Raw genomic sequence first — 18939 nt, 5'->3', positions numbered from 1 at the left:
ATAATATTCAATGAGCAAAATAATTTAAATAAGTTAGCATGCTATTTAGATTATTAAGGGTACTCAAGACTAGGTTGTAAATGAGACGAGACAGACCGCGAGTTATTCGAGATCGACTCGATCAAAGATCGATAAATACTCAGATTGAATGGACTCGACTCGGATTTGAGCTCGACTCGAGTTCTTAACGAGCCGAAACGAGCTACTTGATATTCGACTCGAAAAGCTCATGAGCAGCTCGAACATATAATATATTAAGATTTTATTTTTTAAAATAAATTATTAATAATATTAATATTTATGTATTGATTTTTTTTTAAATAAGTAAGATATTCATGTATTTAAGGTTCATGTTTGAGTTCGAGTTTGAGGCTTCAATCAAGTTAAGTCTAAGAATTTTTTTCATTTCGAGCATTTTCGAGCAGCTCACGAGCTTAAGTTCAGGATTTCGAGTTCGATTTGAGCTTGAAAATTTTAAGCTCGCGGGTTTTCGAGTCGAGTCAAGCTCCATTTCAGAGTTTTCGAATCAAGTCGAGCTCGACTCGGCTCATTTACACCCCTACTCGGGACTACAAAAACTATTAATCGCCCTAAAGATAATCTACAAAACGATCAAAATTGATAGTTTAGGTACTAAACGCGTTAAGTTTTTAACGACAAGATACTAAAACGAAACAAAAACTAAACATTAGGTATGATTTTGAAAAACTTGAAAGTTTAGATATTAAAATGGGTCAAAACTGATAGCTTAGGTACTAAATACATAGTTTACCCTAGATTTTATTGGACTATTGAATTTTAAGTTCCACAATAAAAGTTGGGAGATATCTCATAAATATGATCTCTCTCGCATCTTCAATAGCTCATATGCCTTATTGGCCATTATTGGTATTATTGTGTGTAGTAATATATTGAATTTGTACACCACTAGTTCTTCCTGAGAACCCTGATTCTCCTCCAACGAGACTCCATGTAATTGGAGGCACCTTCTTCTGCATAAACTCCAAATTTGAAGTAATGATAGTTTCATCCGGCACCGGACCCGTCATGTCTTAGAACGCCGTCAATGTAAACCTTGACATTGGAAGCACCCACGTCGTGGATTACGTTCACTTTGAACCATCTGTTGTACGCATTTGAGAGCACCACCGGAGACCTGTAAACTGTGAGCGAGCCTGGTAGACACGGAGCATGATGGTAGTAGCACGAGAAGAACCACCAAATACTTGCATCACCGACGTTGTAGTTGTTCCACTTGGGATATATGCCTCTCCCTCGAATTGCCAAACTCCGGACGAATACCCCTTCGGGGGGAAAACACCACTGAGATGAAGAAACCAGACAGGAATAAACAAATTTAATAAAGAAGAGGATTGAATTTACAACTTACTCTAATTGGGATCTCAGATCGTGGTCTAGTTTAGCTACTTGGGGTATGGCACTTGTCGGTGGAATACACCCAGAATATGTGGACGCCATTGTTGAAACTGTATCGGTCGCTTGGGGACAAATCATAAGGCTTTTGCAGCTCGAAATTTGATTGAGATAGAGGAACATTGGTAAACCCATTGGTAGGCTGGCCATTGGCCTGGAAGCAAATCAACTGACCAAAACCCAGACAAAATCAAGAAAAGCAGCCCAAAGTTGGCCATCTTATCTCTTAAAAGAGGTTGAAAGGGAGATTGAAGTATACTTTATTTGGATGTGCAAATTCGTGGTATGTTCGGTGCATATTATAATGACATGGGAATGAATAGGATTAATTGAGTTTGAACTTTGAAGAGAAGTAGCCGACGCTAGATGACAAAAATAAGTCCAAGTCGTATGAAAGGAGAATTAAATGAATGCATGATCCATGAAATTTTCAATAAAAATGAGGTTTGAAGACTTGGTAATGTAGACAGGTTCATCAATGTTGGTCATGTTAGGAAAGTCAGCTTGTTGAATTGATGTAGCTTGTGATAGTTCGAAGACAATAATTTAATAGTTTGCCCCCAAAACGAGGGAACTCGTTGTCTTGTTTGGCTTTAGTTTTAGTTATCTTGAACTCAACAAGTGAGTTCAGCAGTAACACATAATGTTATCTTTTCATTTGAGCAACCATGTCAATAGGGATCATGCGTTCTCAGTTAGTTAATAAAATTCTAATCACATATTATTTTCTTGTAATCACTTTAGATTATTGGGAGAAAAAAGTTTTTGTTACCTTATTCGCTATTAAGTTCGCTTATTAAGAAAGGTTAGCTACAGGGATGATCACTTATGTTTGTGTTTTGTCTACTTTTGGTCATTGATTTCAAAAAACATAAGGGATGATCACTTTTATTTTTATTTAATTAAGATATGGTCAATTACGTTTATATTTAATTAAGATGTGGTCATCAGGTGTTAACTACTGCTAAAAATTAACAGAATATGTGAGGTGATAGTTTATATAATCACACATTTGGTCCCTGTTATCTATATATTATCTCAATTTAGTCACACTTTTAAATAAATTTTAACATAAAACATATATTTTTAAATGAAAATAAAAATATCATATTATTAAATTAAGTTAATAATAAAATATATTTAATAAGTGAATATAAAAAATATTTTTTAAGTTTGTATATATATATATATATATATTATGAATTTAAGTATTTATATACTAAGATAGAAAATATATACATCATGTTGTCTACTTTAGATCAAGCAATGATCTTAGCTTAATAGTTGGATACATGTTTAGTTTCCTAAGTGACCAAGGTTTGAATCTTTTTTCTTCAATTTGCTATACTTTGTTTTCTTTCAACAAGAGGGTGACACATGTCACTCTTTGATTGAAGGAAATAAATATAACTCTTTGACTAGTAGAGATAAATATATTTAATTAAAATAAAGTTAGTCCTCTAACCAAATAGTGACAAGTGGAATGACATGTGACAACATTCGATTGAAGGATTAAATTTATTTTAATTTACTAAAAGTAAAACTAAATTAAGAAAATATGTAAACAACAGAGACCAAATGTGTGATTATATCAAAATATTTAACTGTTGTTCACGACAATTAACTCGGATGACCACATCTTAGTTAAATAAAAATGAAAGTGATCATTTCTTATGTTTTTTTGAAATCAAAAACTAAAAATGGACAAAACACAAACATAAGTGATCATCCGTGTAGTTAATCCTATTAAAGAAAATAATTTAAGCGTTGGAAACTAGAAGAGATGCCGAGGAAATCTAACTGAGGGGGTGATCGATTGAATAGACAAACTTAGGTTGTTCATTGTTGTATGTTCCCTTATCAAGAAGGTTTGGCCCTTTGATGACTTTTACTGTTTGTTTGGATGTGTGATTGGAAGATCAAGAGGGAATCTCTTTATTTGGTATAAATCATCATTTTGTTTCAAAGGCTATATTTATCGTTAATACATTTTTGTGTGTCTAAATTATACTTTAAATAAAACATCCCAAATTACGGGTTAGTAGTTTCGGGTTTACTCGAGAAGTAAGTGGATCATGTGAAATTATAAATTAAGTTATTGGGCTTAATTGGGTTGGCTTTGGGGCCCTATTAGTCATACAAATGGAATTTTTGAATATAAGATAAAATGCAAAGGACCAAAAGTGCAACTAGACCATTAAAGATTTTGGTAAGAACATCTTTCTCTACTCCTTTTGACTTCGAATATGTTTCAAACTCATCCTATAACCCTTGGTATGCTAAGGATCTTGTCTTCCTTTTTGGTTTGATGAAAAATGGTGGAAAATCAACCAAAGTAAAAAAAAAATAAGGGTTCTTGATAGAAAAAAGAGCTTTATTTCGGATTTCTAAATTCAAGGTAGCGTATTTCTAATCCTTTGGAGTATTAAGGTTTCATAAATCTATGGTTTTTGCTAAGATTTGGTGATTTGAGCATTTTAGGGTTCATCTGTGATTTCTCAACCAAATCACGCTTTAGGTATTAATAATATGTTTAAATGATGCCTTAAGACGCTAAATAACTTGCTAAAGCTTTTAAATAAGTTTAGAAACTAACACATGTCGTTTGGGGTGATTCTTGAGTGATTCCCAAGCTCAAGCAAGTCATTCCGAGGAAAAGGATCGATCCCTCAACCAAATGGATCAATCCCAAAGTTTCTGTCCATTAAAGGATTAATCCCTTTTCAAAAGGATCGATCCCCTCGGGACAAATGATCGATCCCTTGGAGAAAAGGATTGATCCCTAGAAAGAAAGGATGGGGCTTAATACGTATGAATATGTCAGATTCAATACTAACAAAAAGTATGGGGCTTTAAGAACATTACAAGAGATATCAGATAAATAGTACGATGAAAATGTCAGATTCAATACTAACAAAAATTATGGGGCTTCAAGAACGTCAGTGAATTGGGAATGGATAAGTTGTTCCACTACTTCAAGGGTTTTGGGAGACGTATGATAAGAGCGTTAGGAGTGTTGTTACCCAGTAATGAACCTGAGTCAGATACTGGGGTAACTAGTGATTCAGTCAGTGAATAACAAGCATAATCGACAAAAAATCGTGAAACGCTTAGAGATCTCTCTGAAGTCAAAGATGACTAAAATACCCATTAAGTGCTAATTAGCCTTACCTTAACGTCCTAGGTGAGAGGACGAGCAAGATAGTTCAGGTGAGAGGAAATGGCCTCACCTGACTTCAACAAGATCAATAACGAGTAACTGAGCTACTTTGATTTCCTTAGAGGGGCATCGGCTAACGTGTGTTAAGACGTTATCTTTAGATAAAGACTTATAATAATAATAATGAGATAATAATAATTTTGTGATAACCATAAGAGCCTTATGAGGTAAGATTCCATAAGACTTATGCCCTTGTGTGCAGCTTGGGAAACGGTGAGGACACCCAAGTTACTTTACCAGTAAGACGGTCGCCTTGTGTGCATAGAATATTCGGATATATCCAAGTCAGTGCAAGATGCACTTTAGTCGCTAGTTGAACGTGGTATTGATGCTATGTAACCATTACACGTTCTGAGTACTTAAGATGAGTAGATTAGCCAGGCAAGGTGCCGATGCTGTGTGACCCGAACCTCGCCTGAGATAATTGAGAGATGTTGATGCTGTGTAACCCATGTCTACCCAAAGTACCTTTATTAAGCAAACAGAGGTGTGAGTTCTATGATGTTATTTGACCTCGACCTACACCACGATGCTTACTTATTGTTGACTGATATTATCAGCGTCTCTGTGATACCGGGTATCATCATTGTGTTTGGCATGGTGATGCATTATAAAATGATAATGAGGTTAGAGACTTAGTACTTGTATACTCATGGCAGGACCCTTAGCGAAGACTAAGGGAAACATGAGATGTAGATTCGAGTGATAGAACTGAAGGACTTTACGCGGGTAGCACTAATTATAATCATGCTTGTACCTACTGCTTAGTACTATGTCTCTTACATGCTTTAGTTCATGAAATTCTTATGTTGCTCTAGATTAACGATTATACTGTTGAGCTTTGTAAGCTCAGCTTTCGGATGCTTTTCGTTGGCAGGTCTGTAGCTTGAGCAATTCGTGGAGCATCGTCACCGCAAGACTTCCAACATCTCTGACAGATTATTGTATTGTAGCTTTAGTGGACATGTGTATTCATAAAACCTTACTTATGTATTTGAGTTGTAAACTTCAAGATGTATTATTTTGAATTAACTCATGCGTCTCGGAGCTCTGGTTTTGTAAAATGTTTTTATAACAATTGTTTATGTTTTATTTTGATACCATTCAGTACATTTCAAAAGAAAATGAACATGTTTTGAGGATCAGGGGTTGCCTCGGCAGCCCGGTGTGGCAATTTAGGTCCAATCGGGTTTAGGGTGTTACATTAAAGTATGATTTAGTACTTAAAGAATTGTTTACTAATAATAGGTGTCTAACGTTTTCTCTATTATATTTTTAGGTACTTACTGTTATATTTTTAATCTTTTAATTTTTGAATAATAAAAATATTATTTTAAAATTTTGTAAAGCTTAATTTATTTATAAAAACTCAAATATTTATGAAATTACAAAAAAACTCTAAAAATAAAATCTCTCATTTCAACCCCTATTAACAACCGCCGTCGATTATCTCCGACCACTATCATCATTGTCGAACGGTCACACACCCTTCGCCGTCTATCTAGTGATCAATCGTCGCCTTTACCGTCACCCCAATCCCCTAAATCTCTAAAATCCTCAATATCCAAATCCATAATTCTTTAAAACCCTATTTCTCAATATCAATTTCCACGACCATGCATATTTAAATTTCCAAAGGATTTAGTATTTAACTTTGTAATGGAGTTTTGATTTACATACGGCCAGCTCCATTGATTCTTGTGCTCTGTTGTGGAAGGGAGAAGGGACGGGGTTGAGATTTTTTTCAAAAGGTTTTTAAAAAAATATATTTATTTAAAAAATTAGATAAAATATTTGAAATTTTATATGTGTGACACTTGTCAGATAATAACCAAATTTAATAATTTTTACTGTTTGTTTTTAGCAAAAAATTCTTTAGACACTAAATCATATTTTTAATATATAGTTTAAGCACTAAAATGCTTATTAAGCTTTATATTTATTGCATTCCAAAACTTGAGTTAATAGATTTGGTAATTGAATCAATTCGAAAAACAAAACATAAGTGAACTTACTTTTACACAATTCACTTTAAGATCAAACATTAAATTAAGAATATAACTGTTAATATAGATATTTACAAAAATATAAAATATAAGTGAATCCTAAAAAAATATTAAAATTATAATTTTTATTAAAAAGATAATAATTAATTGATTATGTACAGACTCTTTAAAATATTCAGTACAATCGTCAAGTTGTTTAAACATCTTTAGAAATGAGAGATGAATCCTCTTTTGCAGTTTCACTTGAGTGATTAAATGTTAGTTCTAAGCCATCACCACCAATCATTGTTAAGATGTGATTGAATTACTTAGAAGTTTGTCAGTTTAATAAAATTAAAAGTAATTTATAAATTTACTTTTAAAACTTTATTCTTTTTCCTATTTCATTTATTGTATTTTTAATTTTTTTAATTTAATCATTCAACTTTATACATTAATTTTTTTATTACTTCGTGAATAACTTTATAATAGTATTATGACGTGATAACTTTTTTTAATCATCAAATTCTATGTCAGAAGAAAAGGAAAATAGTTAAAAATAGAAACCACAAAAGGCGATAATCCATATATATGGAACAGAGAAACCACATCTAAATAAACATTCTTTGAATTTGGATATCTGTACCGTGAAGCCTTGAATTTTACAAATAGCTCAATCGTTGCTATTAAGTTCCCATGAGTTAATACAACCCTTGCTAACACCTGTAGACTGTAGTACTTGATGAATACATTATCATTGCAGTCAGGGACAGATACATAATTTTATTATAGAGTGGGCGAACTTGAACTTATAAAATTTCAATGACGAAAACAGATTTTCAATAGAAAATACATATAAAAAATAAAATATATGATAATTTTAGATTTTTAAGGGTGCGACCGTCCCTACCCGCCCCTCCTAAGTACATTCCTGGTTGTAGCGTCTTTCTGCCTAATTATTGGCCTAGGCGCCTTACCAAATTGGCCCCCAATAAGCTCATGGAAAGGGTAAAAGAATTATATTTCTAAATCTAAATCTATGTTTTCTGGTACCCCAATCGCATGAACACCCGAGTTCCGAAGTTGGTCACTCTTTTCAAGTGAAGAAAAAGCAAAACGCACACCACAATTGGAAATTTGTTTCTTGATCTCAAGCATGCTACTTAGTGGATTAACGCTGCTAACAACAGCACTTAAATATGTAACACTCGAGAACATGATGGGGAAGTGAACAAAATTTGGCAACAAAAGCAAGACTAAATCACCTTGAAAAAACCCAGTTGGTGGAGATCAGAGGCAATGGATTGGACTAAAGGATAAAGCCTTGAATAAAGTCTTGGAAACCCAGATGAGTAATTGATCAAAGCAGTGACCCCATCACGTTGGTGAGAGAAAAGGAATGAAACAATATCAAGAAATGGATCAGTGGGAGAGCGTGTGAGTTTGGAAAAACTCGTGGGATGTCCTTGCATTCATATGAATCTGGGATAGTGGGGGTGTGAGGGTGAAAAATTCGGTCCATTTTTGGTGGCGGATTGCTTCATAACGGTGCAAGAGTAGATTTTATTGCTCTATTGAATTTTAAGTTGCACGATAAATCATAAAAGTTGGGAGATATCTCATATGATCTCCCTCATCTTCAATAGCTCATACGCCTTCCTTACTATTATTAGTATTATTGTTTAATGGAATTCGGCAACCACTAATTCCTCCTGAGAACCCTGATTCTCCTCCAACGGGACTCCATGTAATTGGAGGCACCTTCTTCTGCATAAACTCCAAATTTGAAGTAATGATAGTTTCCTCCGGCACCGGACCCGTCATATCTTAGAACGTCGTCAATGTAAACCTTGACATTGGAAGCACCCACGTTATGGATTACGTTCACTTTGAACCATCTGTTGTACGCATTTGAGAGCACCACCGGAGACCTGTAAACGGTGAGCGAGCCCTGGTAGACTCGGAGCATGACGGTAGTAGCACGAAAAGAACCACCAAAGACTTGCATCACCGACGTTGCAGTTGTTCCACTTGGGATATATGCCTCTCCCTCGAATTGCCAAACTCCGGAGGAATAGTCATAGCCCTTGGGGGCAAAAAACACCACTAAGATAAAGAAACCAGGCAGAAATAAACAAAATTAATTTTTTTTTAAATGACTGAATTTCTAACTCACTCGAATTCGGATTTCACAGCGTGGTCTAGTTTGGCTACTTGGGGTATGGGGCTTGTCTGTGGAATACACCCAGAATCTGTGGACGCCATTGTTGAAACTGTATCGGTCGCTTGGGGACAAATCATAAGGCTTTTGCAGCTCGAAATTTGACTGAGATAGAGGAACATCGGTAAACCCATTGGTAGGCTGGGCATTGGCCTGCATGCAAATCAACTGACTAAAACCCAGGCAAAGAATCGAGAAAAGAAGTGCAGAGTTGCCCATCTTATTTCTTAACAGAGCTGGAAAGGGAGATTGAAGTATACTTGGTTTGGATGTGCATATTCGTGTTATGTTCGGGGCATATTTATAGTGGCATGGGAATGAATTAGATTCATTGAATTTGAACTTTGAAGAGAAGTAGCCGACGCCAAGCCAAGTTGTATGACAAGGGAATTAAGTGACTGTCTAATGCATGAATTTTTTTTTTTGAAATGACCATCCAGCTCAGTTGGTAGAACACAAGGTTCTTAACCTTGAGGTCGTGGGATCGAGTCCTACGGAGGGCATTTCATAATTCGGAGGTCAGCTCTTACGGAAGCTGCTCTCAACCTGGTGTTGGGGGTAGCATACTATCTTACCTCTCTCTTACCCCATACATATAGGAAAAAGGGACAGCCATTTTTTCTAATGCATGAATTTTTCCATAAAAATCAGGTTTGAAGACTTATAATGTAGATTCATCAATGTTCGTTATGTTAGGAAAGCTAAGAGCAATAGGAAAAAAGTCAATCTTTTGAATTGATGCAGCTTGTCATAGTTTGAAGACAAACCATGCCTAAAAAATGAGGCAACTCATTACCTTGTTTTGCTTCTAGCTTTAGCTAACTTACTCGCCGCTAAGTTCGCTTTTCCGATGAAAGTTAGGTTTTTCTGATAAGTAAAGAAGAAAGGATTTTTGTTTGTATTCACAGTTTTCAAGGTTTTGTCTTAATTAATTTGGACCGAATTAGGTCTCGTACTTAACTTTGGTGGATGAGTCTACGAGGATTTTCTGCATATATAATAACTTGAACTTGAAACATGTTTAAACGATATCAATCTGTTAACTACTGGAACCAACCTCGTTAATAAAAAAGAATAGATTTAAAAGCATGTATTTAGAATTTCCTTAAAATGGTTTTTTTCTTTTATAATACATAATAAAACACTTTAATTTTACTTTTCTATTATCATCAATTAATAATACATTTTATATATTTAATTCATAATTGCCTTTCAAGAATATAATTAATTAATAATATAGTTAATATAGTTAATTTTTTCAAGAATCAAAATGACTAAAATGTCCTTCTAGGCCTAATTGATCGTGCCACTCCTGAAATATTGGTAGAGCGCAAGGCTCTTAACCTTGTGGTCGTTGGATCGAGTCTCACTATGGGCAATTCATAATTCTGACTGCCGGAGGTTTTCCACGGAAGCTGCTCTCAACCTGGCGTTGGGGCAGCCTACTACCTTACCTCTCCCTCACCCCATTACATATGGGAATAGGATCAGTTAATTTAATTTTAAGAAATTCGATTGTAAGCGTTCTTAAATACCGTTCTGAATATATTTGTATCCTAAATGATTCTCATGTATCAATTTTTGAATATCTGATTAGGCTCGTTAGCTATCATACCCTTTTAATCATCAAGTACCTCCACGAAATAAATTGGAACAGTTAGTGTTATGAAGTGTTATGAAGTCTTTACAGGTTTAGCTCTGATGAAGATTGTAATTCCTTATGTATTGGGCTATTTGTAGACTTTTAATAGAATACCCCAACAAAATCATTTGATCAGTAAACAAAAACATCATAAATCTGTTTGAATGATTTCAAATGTTGTTAACTATTTGTACACTTTACTTTGGTTTTGTTGGAACACACTTTTCTAATTGCGGCAGTTTTGTATTATTGATCTTTCTCGAAGCTCATTCCATTACTTATCATTTCAAGTTAAGAAGAATTGATCCTACGCAATTATCGACATCAGTACAAGAGTTCTTTCAGTGTCACTTGCAGAGTACGATACATATAATTAGGGGTACGTATATCACATTTGTTTTTATATCGAGTTTGAAACTTGTATGATGTTGTTTATGATTGGATTATGCTTTTAATATATGGATAATTTTTGAACTTGTATTTTTATTTATAAATTGTTTTATGATTTTAAATGGTTTAACAAAAAAGTTTCTAGGTTTTTATTATTGGTTGCTCCGATAACCCTAATGTGACATCTCATATTGAATCGAATCATCTGTATCGATATGAGGATGTTACATATCTTTGGTTTCTTTCTATAATGTATTAAAATATCAAAGTATTTAAATAAATTTTTAAGTTGACCAATTTAAATGAAACATATTTATTTTATTATGAATTAATTGACATGTTACCCTCAAATTATGCATATTTCTTTTCAATTTGGTAATTAACGTTTTTTTTATCAGAAGACTCCCTAAACTATATTATTAATTGACATGTTACCCTCAAATTTAATTGTACGCACTCCTAGTTTTAGCAGTCCCAAGCCATCCAAAGTTCATCTATTTTATCCTCTCCCTTAACACCATCGGAATCATAATATTTTAAACTTATTATACAAAACATCTGAGTAGTTCTTTAGCCATGAACTCCACCCTACTGCGACAAAGAGTTGGCAACATCGATCACGAAACGGTATCTGACATCGGATTTCGCAAGCCTTTCCATGGCGGTGTTGATTTCATCTATCCGAATCAGCTCGATGTCGGCAGCTATATCGTGCTTGGCACAAAAGTCCAGCATCTCCTGAGTTTCTTTCATCCCTCCAACATCACTTCCTCCTACAAGCTTCCGTCCTGTAGCCCAATATATACATGTACATAAATGTGTATGTTTTATGTTGAACTAAGACCAATAAATTGGAACACATATAGTAACTTATGAGAGATGAATCGAGATCGAAACGTACCGAAAACTAAAGGAAAAACAGGCAATTCTAGTGGCTTATTAGGCAATCCCACCGTGACCAGTTTTCCATTCACTTTCAGCAGACTAAGCAATGGAAGCAAGGGATGGGCTGCAGACACAGTGTCGATAATATAGTCCATGCTACCAATAGCTGACTGGAAAGTGCAAACAGTAAGCACAAACCAAGACATCAAAGACCACTTCAGTTCATCTAATTCTCAAGGTTGATTAATCCCATACCTTCATTTTTGCAGGATCACTGGAAACGAGGAACGAATCAGCTCCGAGTCTATTAATCGCTTCAGACTCCTTCTGTGGGGAGCTGCTAATGACAGTAACTTTCAACCCAAAGGCCTTAGCAATCTTCACCGCAACATGACCAAGCCCACCGAGTCCGGCAACACCGAGATGCTTTCCTGCCTTGGTCATTCCATAATATTTCATAGGGCTGTACACTGTGATCCCTGCACATAACAATGGTGCACCCGCATCGAGTGGCAAGTTATGGGGAAACTGTAGCACGTAGCGCTGGTCGACCACGATCATATCCGAATATCCACCGTAAGTTTTTGTCCCGTCTGGATTGAGAGAGTTGTAGGTGAATGTTATCTGAGGGCAATAGTTCTCCAGGTCCTGCTGGCAGCATTCACATGTCTTGCAGGAGCCAACCAAAACCCCAACACCAACCCGATCTCCGACTTTGAATTTCGTCACGTTTTTCCCTACTTTTGTAGCAACACCAGCAATTTCATGTCTGCAGGACAACACCGCATGCAAAATTTATGCACTACAGATTAGTATCATAGCTTAGTTTTACAATACATGTAGGTCTAAGTATCGTACCCAGGAACAACAGGGTAAGAGGTGACACCCAATTCATTTTTGAGAACATGCAGGTCTGAATGGCACACTCCACAATAAAGAATCTTTAAAGTGACATCCTCGTCACCGGTTTCCCTGCAAAAAAGAATTCAAAGAGAAACGATAGGCGTTATTATGGAGAAAGAAGAAGAGATGAGATGAATTAGTATCACCTTCTGGAGAAATTGAAAGGGGTGAGGGTCCCAGATTTATCAGTGGCAGCCAACCAAAAGCCTTTTGTTGCTTCTCTTCCTCTGCTGATTTCGACATTGCCTTCTTTTACTTTTGCTGTGATTTCGAGTGTGCAAAAACCAGAGGGAGAGTGACGAGATATATAACACGCCCTATTAACAAGAAGGGGAGGGGAGGGCGGGTGGTAGCACTTGCTCCTTCAAATTTTAAAATTATCTTAAATTTTAGATTTTTTTATGTATATTTATTAAAAAAATATATTTTCATTCTTATAAAATTTATAAATTTAAATTTATCCTCAACATAAAATCTTGAGTCAAATTTTAAAAAATATATATATTTACTCGTGCTTCGTTGGTGGGTGCATGTACTATTTTATTTTTTATTTTTTATTGATAATATTTTTTATTAAAATTAAATTTAAGATATTATATAAGTTTTTATATGATATTTAATTAATATTAGAATTGTATCACACACATTCAGTGACTGAAAATTACCATTTAGACTTAATAGTTTTATTAAATAGTTATATTTTAAAAAATTGTATCACACTCGAAGATTGAGTCATTATTAGCTACCCATGTGGGAATGGGCTATGGGATCCAGATAATGTGTGCAGTTTAAATCTTTAATGCAATTTTGAATGCACCATCCATCTTTGTCACTGCTTTTAATGCTATAATTTTTGTTCTACTATGATTTAATTTGCTGTTTTTTTATTTAAAAAAATGCATTATAGGCGGGATTCAATTTTCAAAGTGAGCTATGTTGGTAGGTTTGTTCATTTCTTTGAAATATAAGGATAATTTTTAATTATTTAACATTAAATGAATATGTTCCTAATATTTTTCATGCTTGAACACGAGATTTTAAAAAATAAAAACAATTCATTTACCATTTTAATAGTGCACATAAATGTAATTTTCGAGGGGAAAACTGGCTTCATTAGACACCCAACCCATAATATTTGGTTGTTGGGTTGGATCATTATGAATCTGTCAATATTTTCGATAGCATTTTACTGAATTTATTAATTATCTTATTAAATTTTTCATCACGTTATTTTTTAATCTTATATTAATATGTTTTTCATGAGAGAAACCTAAGAATGGCAACGGGGCGGATTTGGGGCGGGTTTTGCTCGCCCCGTCCCTGAACTCGAAATGAATCCCCATCCCCAACCACGACCCGATCCCTGATGGATTTTTTATCGGGGCGCCCCGTCGGAGATTTTTTTTGCCCCGTCCCCGAACCCGACCCGAAATATTATACCCGAACCCGAAAATATTATATATGTAATTGAGGTTCTTTAACGTGAATTTATATCATCACAAAAGAAATGCAGTAGTGAATTTATATCATGCAAATGTAATAGTAAAAGAAATTTATATCAAATTTCAAAAGTGGTTTGCTGTTGGTGTTAGATAATCCATAATCAAACCTGCTTAAGTAATTGTGAATTAAAAGTCCATTTTAAAGTTCCCAGACTGCTAATGTGTAATTTTACAGAGATTAGACGACTAGCTATTAAATTCAATAAGATTAAAAGACCACATCAAATCATATTAGCAATCATTCACGTCAAAGTAGTAATGTTGACAAAGAAATATAGTGATTCCTCAACCAACAATTTCAAACATCACAATTTCCATCACAATTTACCTCATCCAACAGTTCCAAACATCACAATTTCCAACAGTTCCAAACATCATTCCCAGTCTTCTTTTGAATGCTAGCACCAACACCATGGGACTCTGTTGTACCAGATTCCTCATTCCTCTGCAGTTGAATCATACTGAAGCAACAACGGTAAAAAGTACCTAAACATCCAAATGACACAAGTTATCAAGTAATAAAGGATTATAGATGTAACTTATATGATTGCTACAATGTCATTCTCATGCACATTTAGTAGAAATAGTTTTTACATCCAGCATAAAAACAGAAAAATCCTAATAAATGTATAATTGGGAAAAGGAACGAAAACCCCAAGAGAACCCATTTCTGTAAAGAAAACATGTAACTATCACTAATAGGACAAGTCATTCCCAAGGAAGCAGCAATGAAAGACTATAATTTGTGTTAAATGCTCCAAGTGCGACAAGTTAGGAAGGTAATCATGCTTAGTAAATCATTGATTCCTCATATCTTCACTGTGTATACATGATGTTGAGTTGAGGACGTAGAAGGGTAGCATAACTAATACTTACAGGCTTATCAAGTTTGAAAGAAGACTAATCTGCTCACTTATATACCCCTTCAAACCTTGACTTCCGAGTTCGCCATATATAAGCTTATGAGAATCTGTTCCTTCTGAGAATCTGTTCCTTCAAAGTCCCGATGGAAATTAGAACGACAAGCATATTTTCAAAGTCCCAGAGATTAAATCCGATTCAGAAGCCCCTCAAAATATAATTAAAGGCAAATGAGTACTAGATTCAGAACCAAAATATACACAACCAAAATTAACAAAAAATCAAAAAATGAATCGAATGTATAGAAAAATAAACACATAAAGGAAGAACGAACCTGACGACTGACGTTACCGGCGCAATTTAACCGTAGTTCGTAAATGAAAATGAATGATGAAAGGAAGATTTGTTTATGGTGAGAAAATTGGATCTGGAGAACGAAGAGAGCAGCCGCAGATAAGAGAGTAAAGTGAGGAGGAACGGGTGAGACTGAGAAACCTAGGTTAAATCACTTAAATATAAAAAATATAAAATAATAAAATATTATATATATATATATATAATCGGGTCGGGTCGGGGATACCTTGCCCCGATATCGAACCCGAACCCGAAAAAATCCCCGGAAAAAAACTCGATACCCTACCGACCTGAAATTTTTCAAACCCGACCCGAACTTAATCGGGTTTCGAATTTCCCCGTCGAGTTCGGGTCGTTATGCCATTCCTAGAGAAACCCTTAATTTGATGGGGTTGTAAAAACGAAAAACACAGGTTCATTCTCCTTTTAGAAACACTCTATAATGATCAATGGCGGCTTGGTAATTATATGAACCATCACATGCGTGGAAATGGGTTGTAAAAAAGCTTATATAGGGATGGAACTAGGCTAGGCGGGACGAGACATGCAGTCGTTCTTCTAAAAATTTAAAATTATCATATATTTTAAAAAAATTATATATTTTCTATTAAAAATTTATTTTTATCTCTTAAAATTTTATAATTTTAAATTCATTCCTTAAAATTTATAAGTTTAAATTTATTTTTCCAACATAAAATCTTACCTCCATCTCTACTTATATACACTTTTTTAACTAATTCAAGCATTTAGCTCAATAACCAATACTACATGCATTCTTTCATCATAAATAAAGAGATGATTAGCATAAGGCAAGCTACGAACTGGAGGAAATGAATGAAATAAGCAGAGACTTTGATTGATTTGAAGGCAACAACTGACAACCAAATGGTTGTCCCTTGTTCCCATATGTAATCGGGTAAGGGAGGTAAGACTGTCCCCAACATTAGATTGAGAGCAGCTTCCGTAGGAGACCTCCGAATTATGAAATACCCCAATATACCTATAATTGTATATACATTGTGTTGCATATTAAACTTCCACTCCATGAATCATGAACACCCTACCCTAACTCCTATAAGTAAAAAAATAAATGTTTACCTTTTTATATCATATAATTTAGGTAAAAAGATAATTGAGGCACATGTATTATTAAAAAAAATTAATGTGACATTTAAATTATTTTTATACACCCTCAAATTTATAAAATAAATTAAATGTAATTCTTTATCCAATAATTTTCATTGTTGATTGTTACGGTATTAATATAACGCCTCCTAATGCTAACACGGCGATTCATAATGACTAATGATGTGACAAATAAACAAAATTGATTTTTAGATTGAGTTCGATGGTAAATTAATTTTTAAAAAAATTTAAAGAGTTATTCGATTCTTTTAGAAAAATCATTTAAAATATAAAATTATTCAAAAAATAAATATAAAAAATCAAATTACTCAAAAGATTAAAAATATATTATTATTTTTACCTCGAATTTTACTTGATTTTTATTTATATAAACCTAAACAAGTCCATGCCGCACATATTTTATTTTATATATTTACCCCTAATCATCTTAAACTCAAAATATATTTCTAATTATATTTCACTCATTTTTTTATAAAATTAAATTTAATAATATTTTTTTACTAAGGTAAAGTGACTACAAAGTAGTATTTGTTCTAAGTCCCACATGGGAAAGTAATTCTGGAAACTCAAAATGCAAATGAAATCTGAAAGCAATATTAACCAAAACAGGAAGGTTATAAAATTGGATATCATCTAAGTTGTGGATTAAAAGATACAAGATTACCGAAACCTACACTACCAATGATTATTAGGCATGTCCATGGCTTCACTCTGCTCCAACAATCCTTCACCCGCATACTTAAAAGCTCCAACAAAAATCGGCACCGTTCCAACAAAAAGATAAATGGATATTTTGAGCAATGACAATACTCGAGTTCATTGATATTCCTTTGTTCGATGCTACCGAAGAGTGAATAACATTTTCAGCAACACCACCTGCAAAAGCACTGCTCCAACAAGGAAAAGTGGTACATTATGGGGGACCCAAGGGACCCTCTCTTTATTGAACAATGAGAATGACTTGGCCTACATCCATCTCCAATACAACAAGATTGATCAGCTAATGTTTCAAAGTTGTTGTTTCATTAGGACCGCATAAACCAACCCTAAACTGCTCATAACATCAGAAATTTAACTATTGCAGTGTTACAAAATATATTTTTGTGATCAAAGAAGGTACTTAAATAGTCATTGTATGAAACATAGCAAACTAGAAATTCCAAAATAAAAGAGAGAAAACTTGGATAAAACTACAAAGCCAGTTCCAAAAACAAGAATAATATAGCATATCTCATTTAATAGAAAATGCATGTAATTTAATATAACACGTAACTATTCTCTCATATAAGCATTTAAATATTGGAAAGAGTAGGGTCTTTCGACTGAAGTAACACACGAATTAACTTACAAAGGTGACTTTGGACTGAAAAACTTTCCTATTACTCTTGAATCTAATATCTTCAAGGCTTCCTTAGATTTAATGCAACTAGGTCTCTTGTATTGGCTCAAAGATGCTCCTTTGGACACATTGTAATCCATTAGTTCATCAAATGTTCCCTGTTTTACAACCCTAATCTCCAAAGGTGCAATTATATTCTTTTTCCTATAGATTTTATATGTATAATGCAATGACTCTTCCACTCTATAGCAACATTCCACCATTATCTTTGGGTCAAGCTCTTTGCAATTGTTGCCTTCTTTTTGCTTGAGCTCCCAAAATAAGACATAGTGACCTGGTGCTGAGGAAGTATCAGCATAGCTAGTGTACTCTGTCAACACGAATCCGAGAAGATCCAGAAGGGCCTTTGCTTCTGTCACAGCCTTGAAGAGGTCTGCTTCGCTTGTTTTTTACTGGTCTACACTTATAGCAACATTTTGCCTCTCCACAAATTGGAATTGAGGTGCATTATTGTGAAAACCAGTCACCATAAGAACATCTCCAACTTTATATCGATATAATCCTGAAATGAAGGAAGGAAAATCATCAAACAAGATTAGATCATTAACTAACAAGTTAATGTACTAATAACTAGGATGTATGATGCAAAATTAGAAAGATTTAATGGTTCGAGTTACAAAGGAGAAAATTTTACCTGCAGAAGTTGTGACAAGAAGTTCATAACGGTGACCAGGCTTCACATTTACAAGGTCAACAGGTTCAGTATCTTCATTGTCGTTGCTCCTCATTTCAATAGATTCATCATGGTCATTCTTCACAGGAAGGAATTCAAAGTAAGCCATGTTAGGGAGGAATGTGTAAGAGACATCAGCAGATTTGCATAGAGGTTCTAAATTAATCCCACACTGAGCTTCCGAGCAACCATATGCAGCTGAAACTAAAGGGAGCCCTCTGCAATAGAACTCGAGTTCTTCGGTATAATGATGTAGAATCAAAATAGAGTAAAAAATCTAATTGATCAAAAAAAAACTCTCTTTAGAATAATCTCACAAAATTG

At 34.3% G+C, this 18939-nt stretch overlaps 1 protein-coding gene and 2 pseudogenes across 1 annotated transcript; all 3 read right to left on the bottom strand.

The window, feature by feature from the left end:
* Window positions 1-7567: 7567 nt before the first annotated feature.
* Window positions 7568-9118, bottom strand: LOC120202521 (citrate-binding protein-like). The gene is made up of 2 exons (XM_039202945.1): window positions 8816-9118; window positions 7568-8725 (listed from the first exon to the last, which is right to left on the bottom strand). The coding sequence occupies exons 1-2, from the start codon at window positions 9077-9079 to the stop codon at window positions 8342-8344; spliced, it is 648 nt and encodes a 215-aa protein (XP_039058876.1). The 5' UTR covers window positions 9080-9118; the 3' UTR covers window positions 7568-8341.
* A 516-nt stretch (window positions 9119-9634) lies between these two features.
* LOC120202522 overlaps window positions 9635-18939 on the bottom strand; it is a 15382-nt pseudogene continuing 6077 nt past the window's right edge.
* Window positions 11464-12923, bottom strand: LOC120202520 (annotated as a pseudogene).

This window comes from Hibiscus syriacus, unplaced genomic scaffold (genome assembly GCF_006381635.1).
Source record: "Hibiscus syriacus cultivar Baekdansim isolate YM2019G1 unplaced genomic scaffold, ASM638163v2 tig00008843_pilon, whole genome shotgun sequence".
NCBI classification, from domain to species: domain Eukaryota; kingdom Viridiplantae; phylum Streptophyta; class Magnoliopsida; order Malvales; family Malvaceae; genus Hibiscus; species Hibiscus syriacus.
The sequence above is the reverse complement of the archived record's forward strand: the minus strand, read 5'-3'. Positions and strand labels throughout refer to the sequence as shown.

Bases quoted from the DNA above. Each gene is read 5' to 3' on its own strand.
- LOC120202521 (XM_039202945.1), bottom strand. From the start codon at position 9,079: ATGGGCAACTCTGCACTTCTTTTCTCGATTCTTTGCCTGGGTTTTAGT. The intron at 8,726-8,815 runs GTGAGTTAGAAA...TTTGCCCCCAAG, and splicing joins GCTGTGAAATCCGAATTCGA to GGCTATGACTATTCCTCCGG.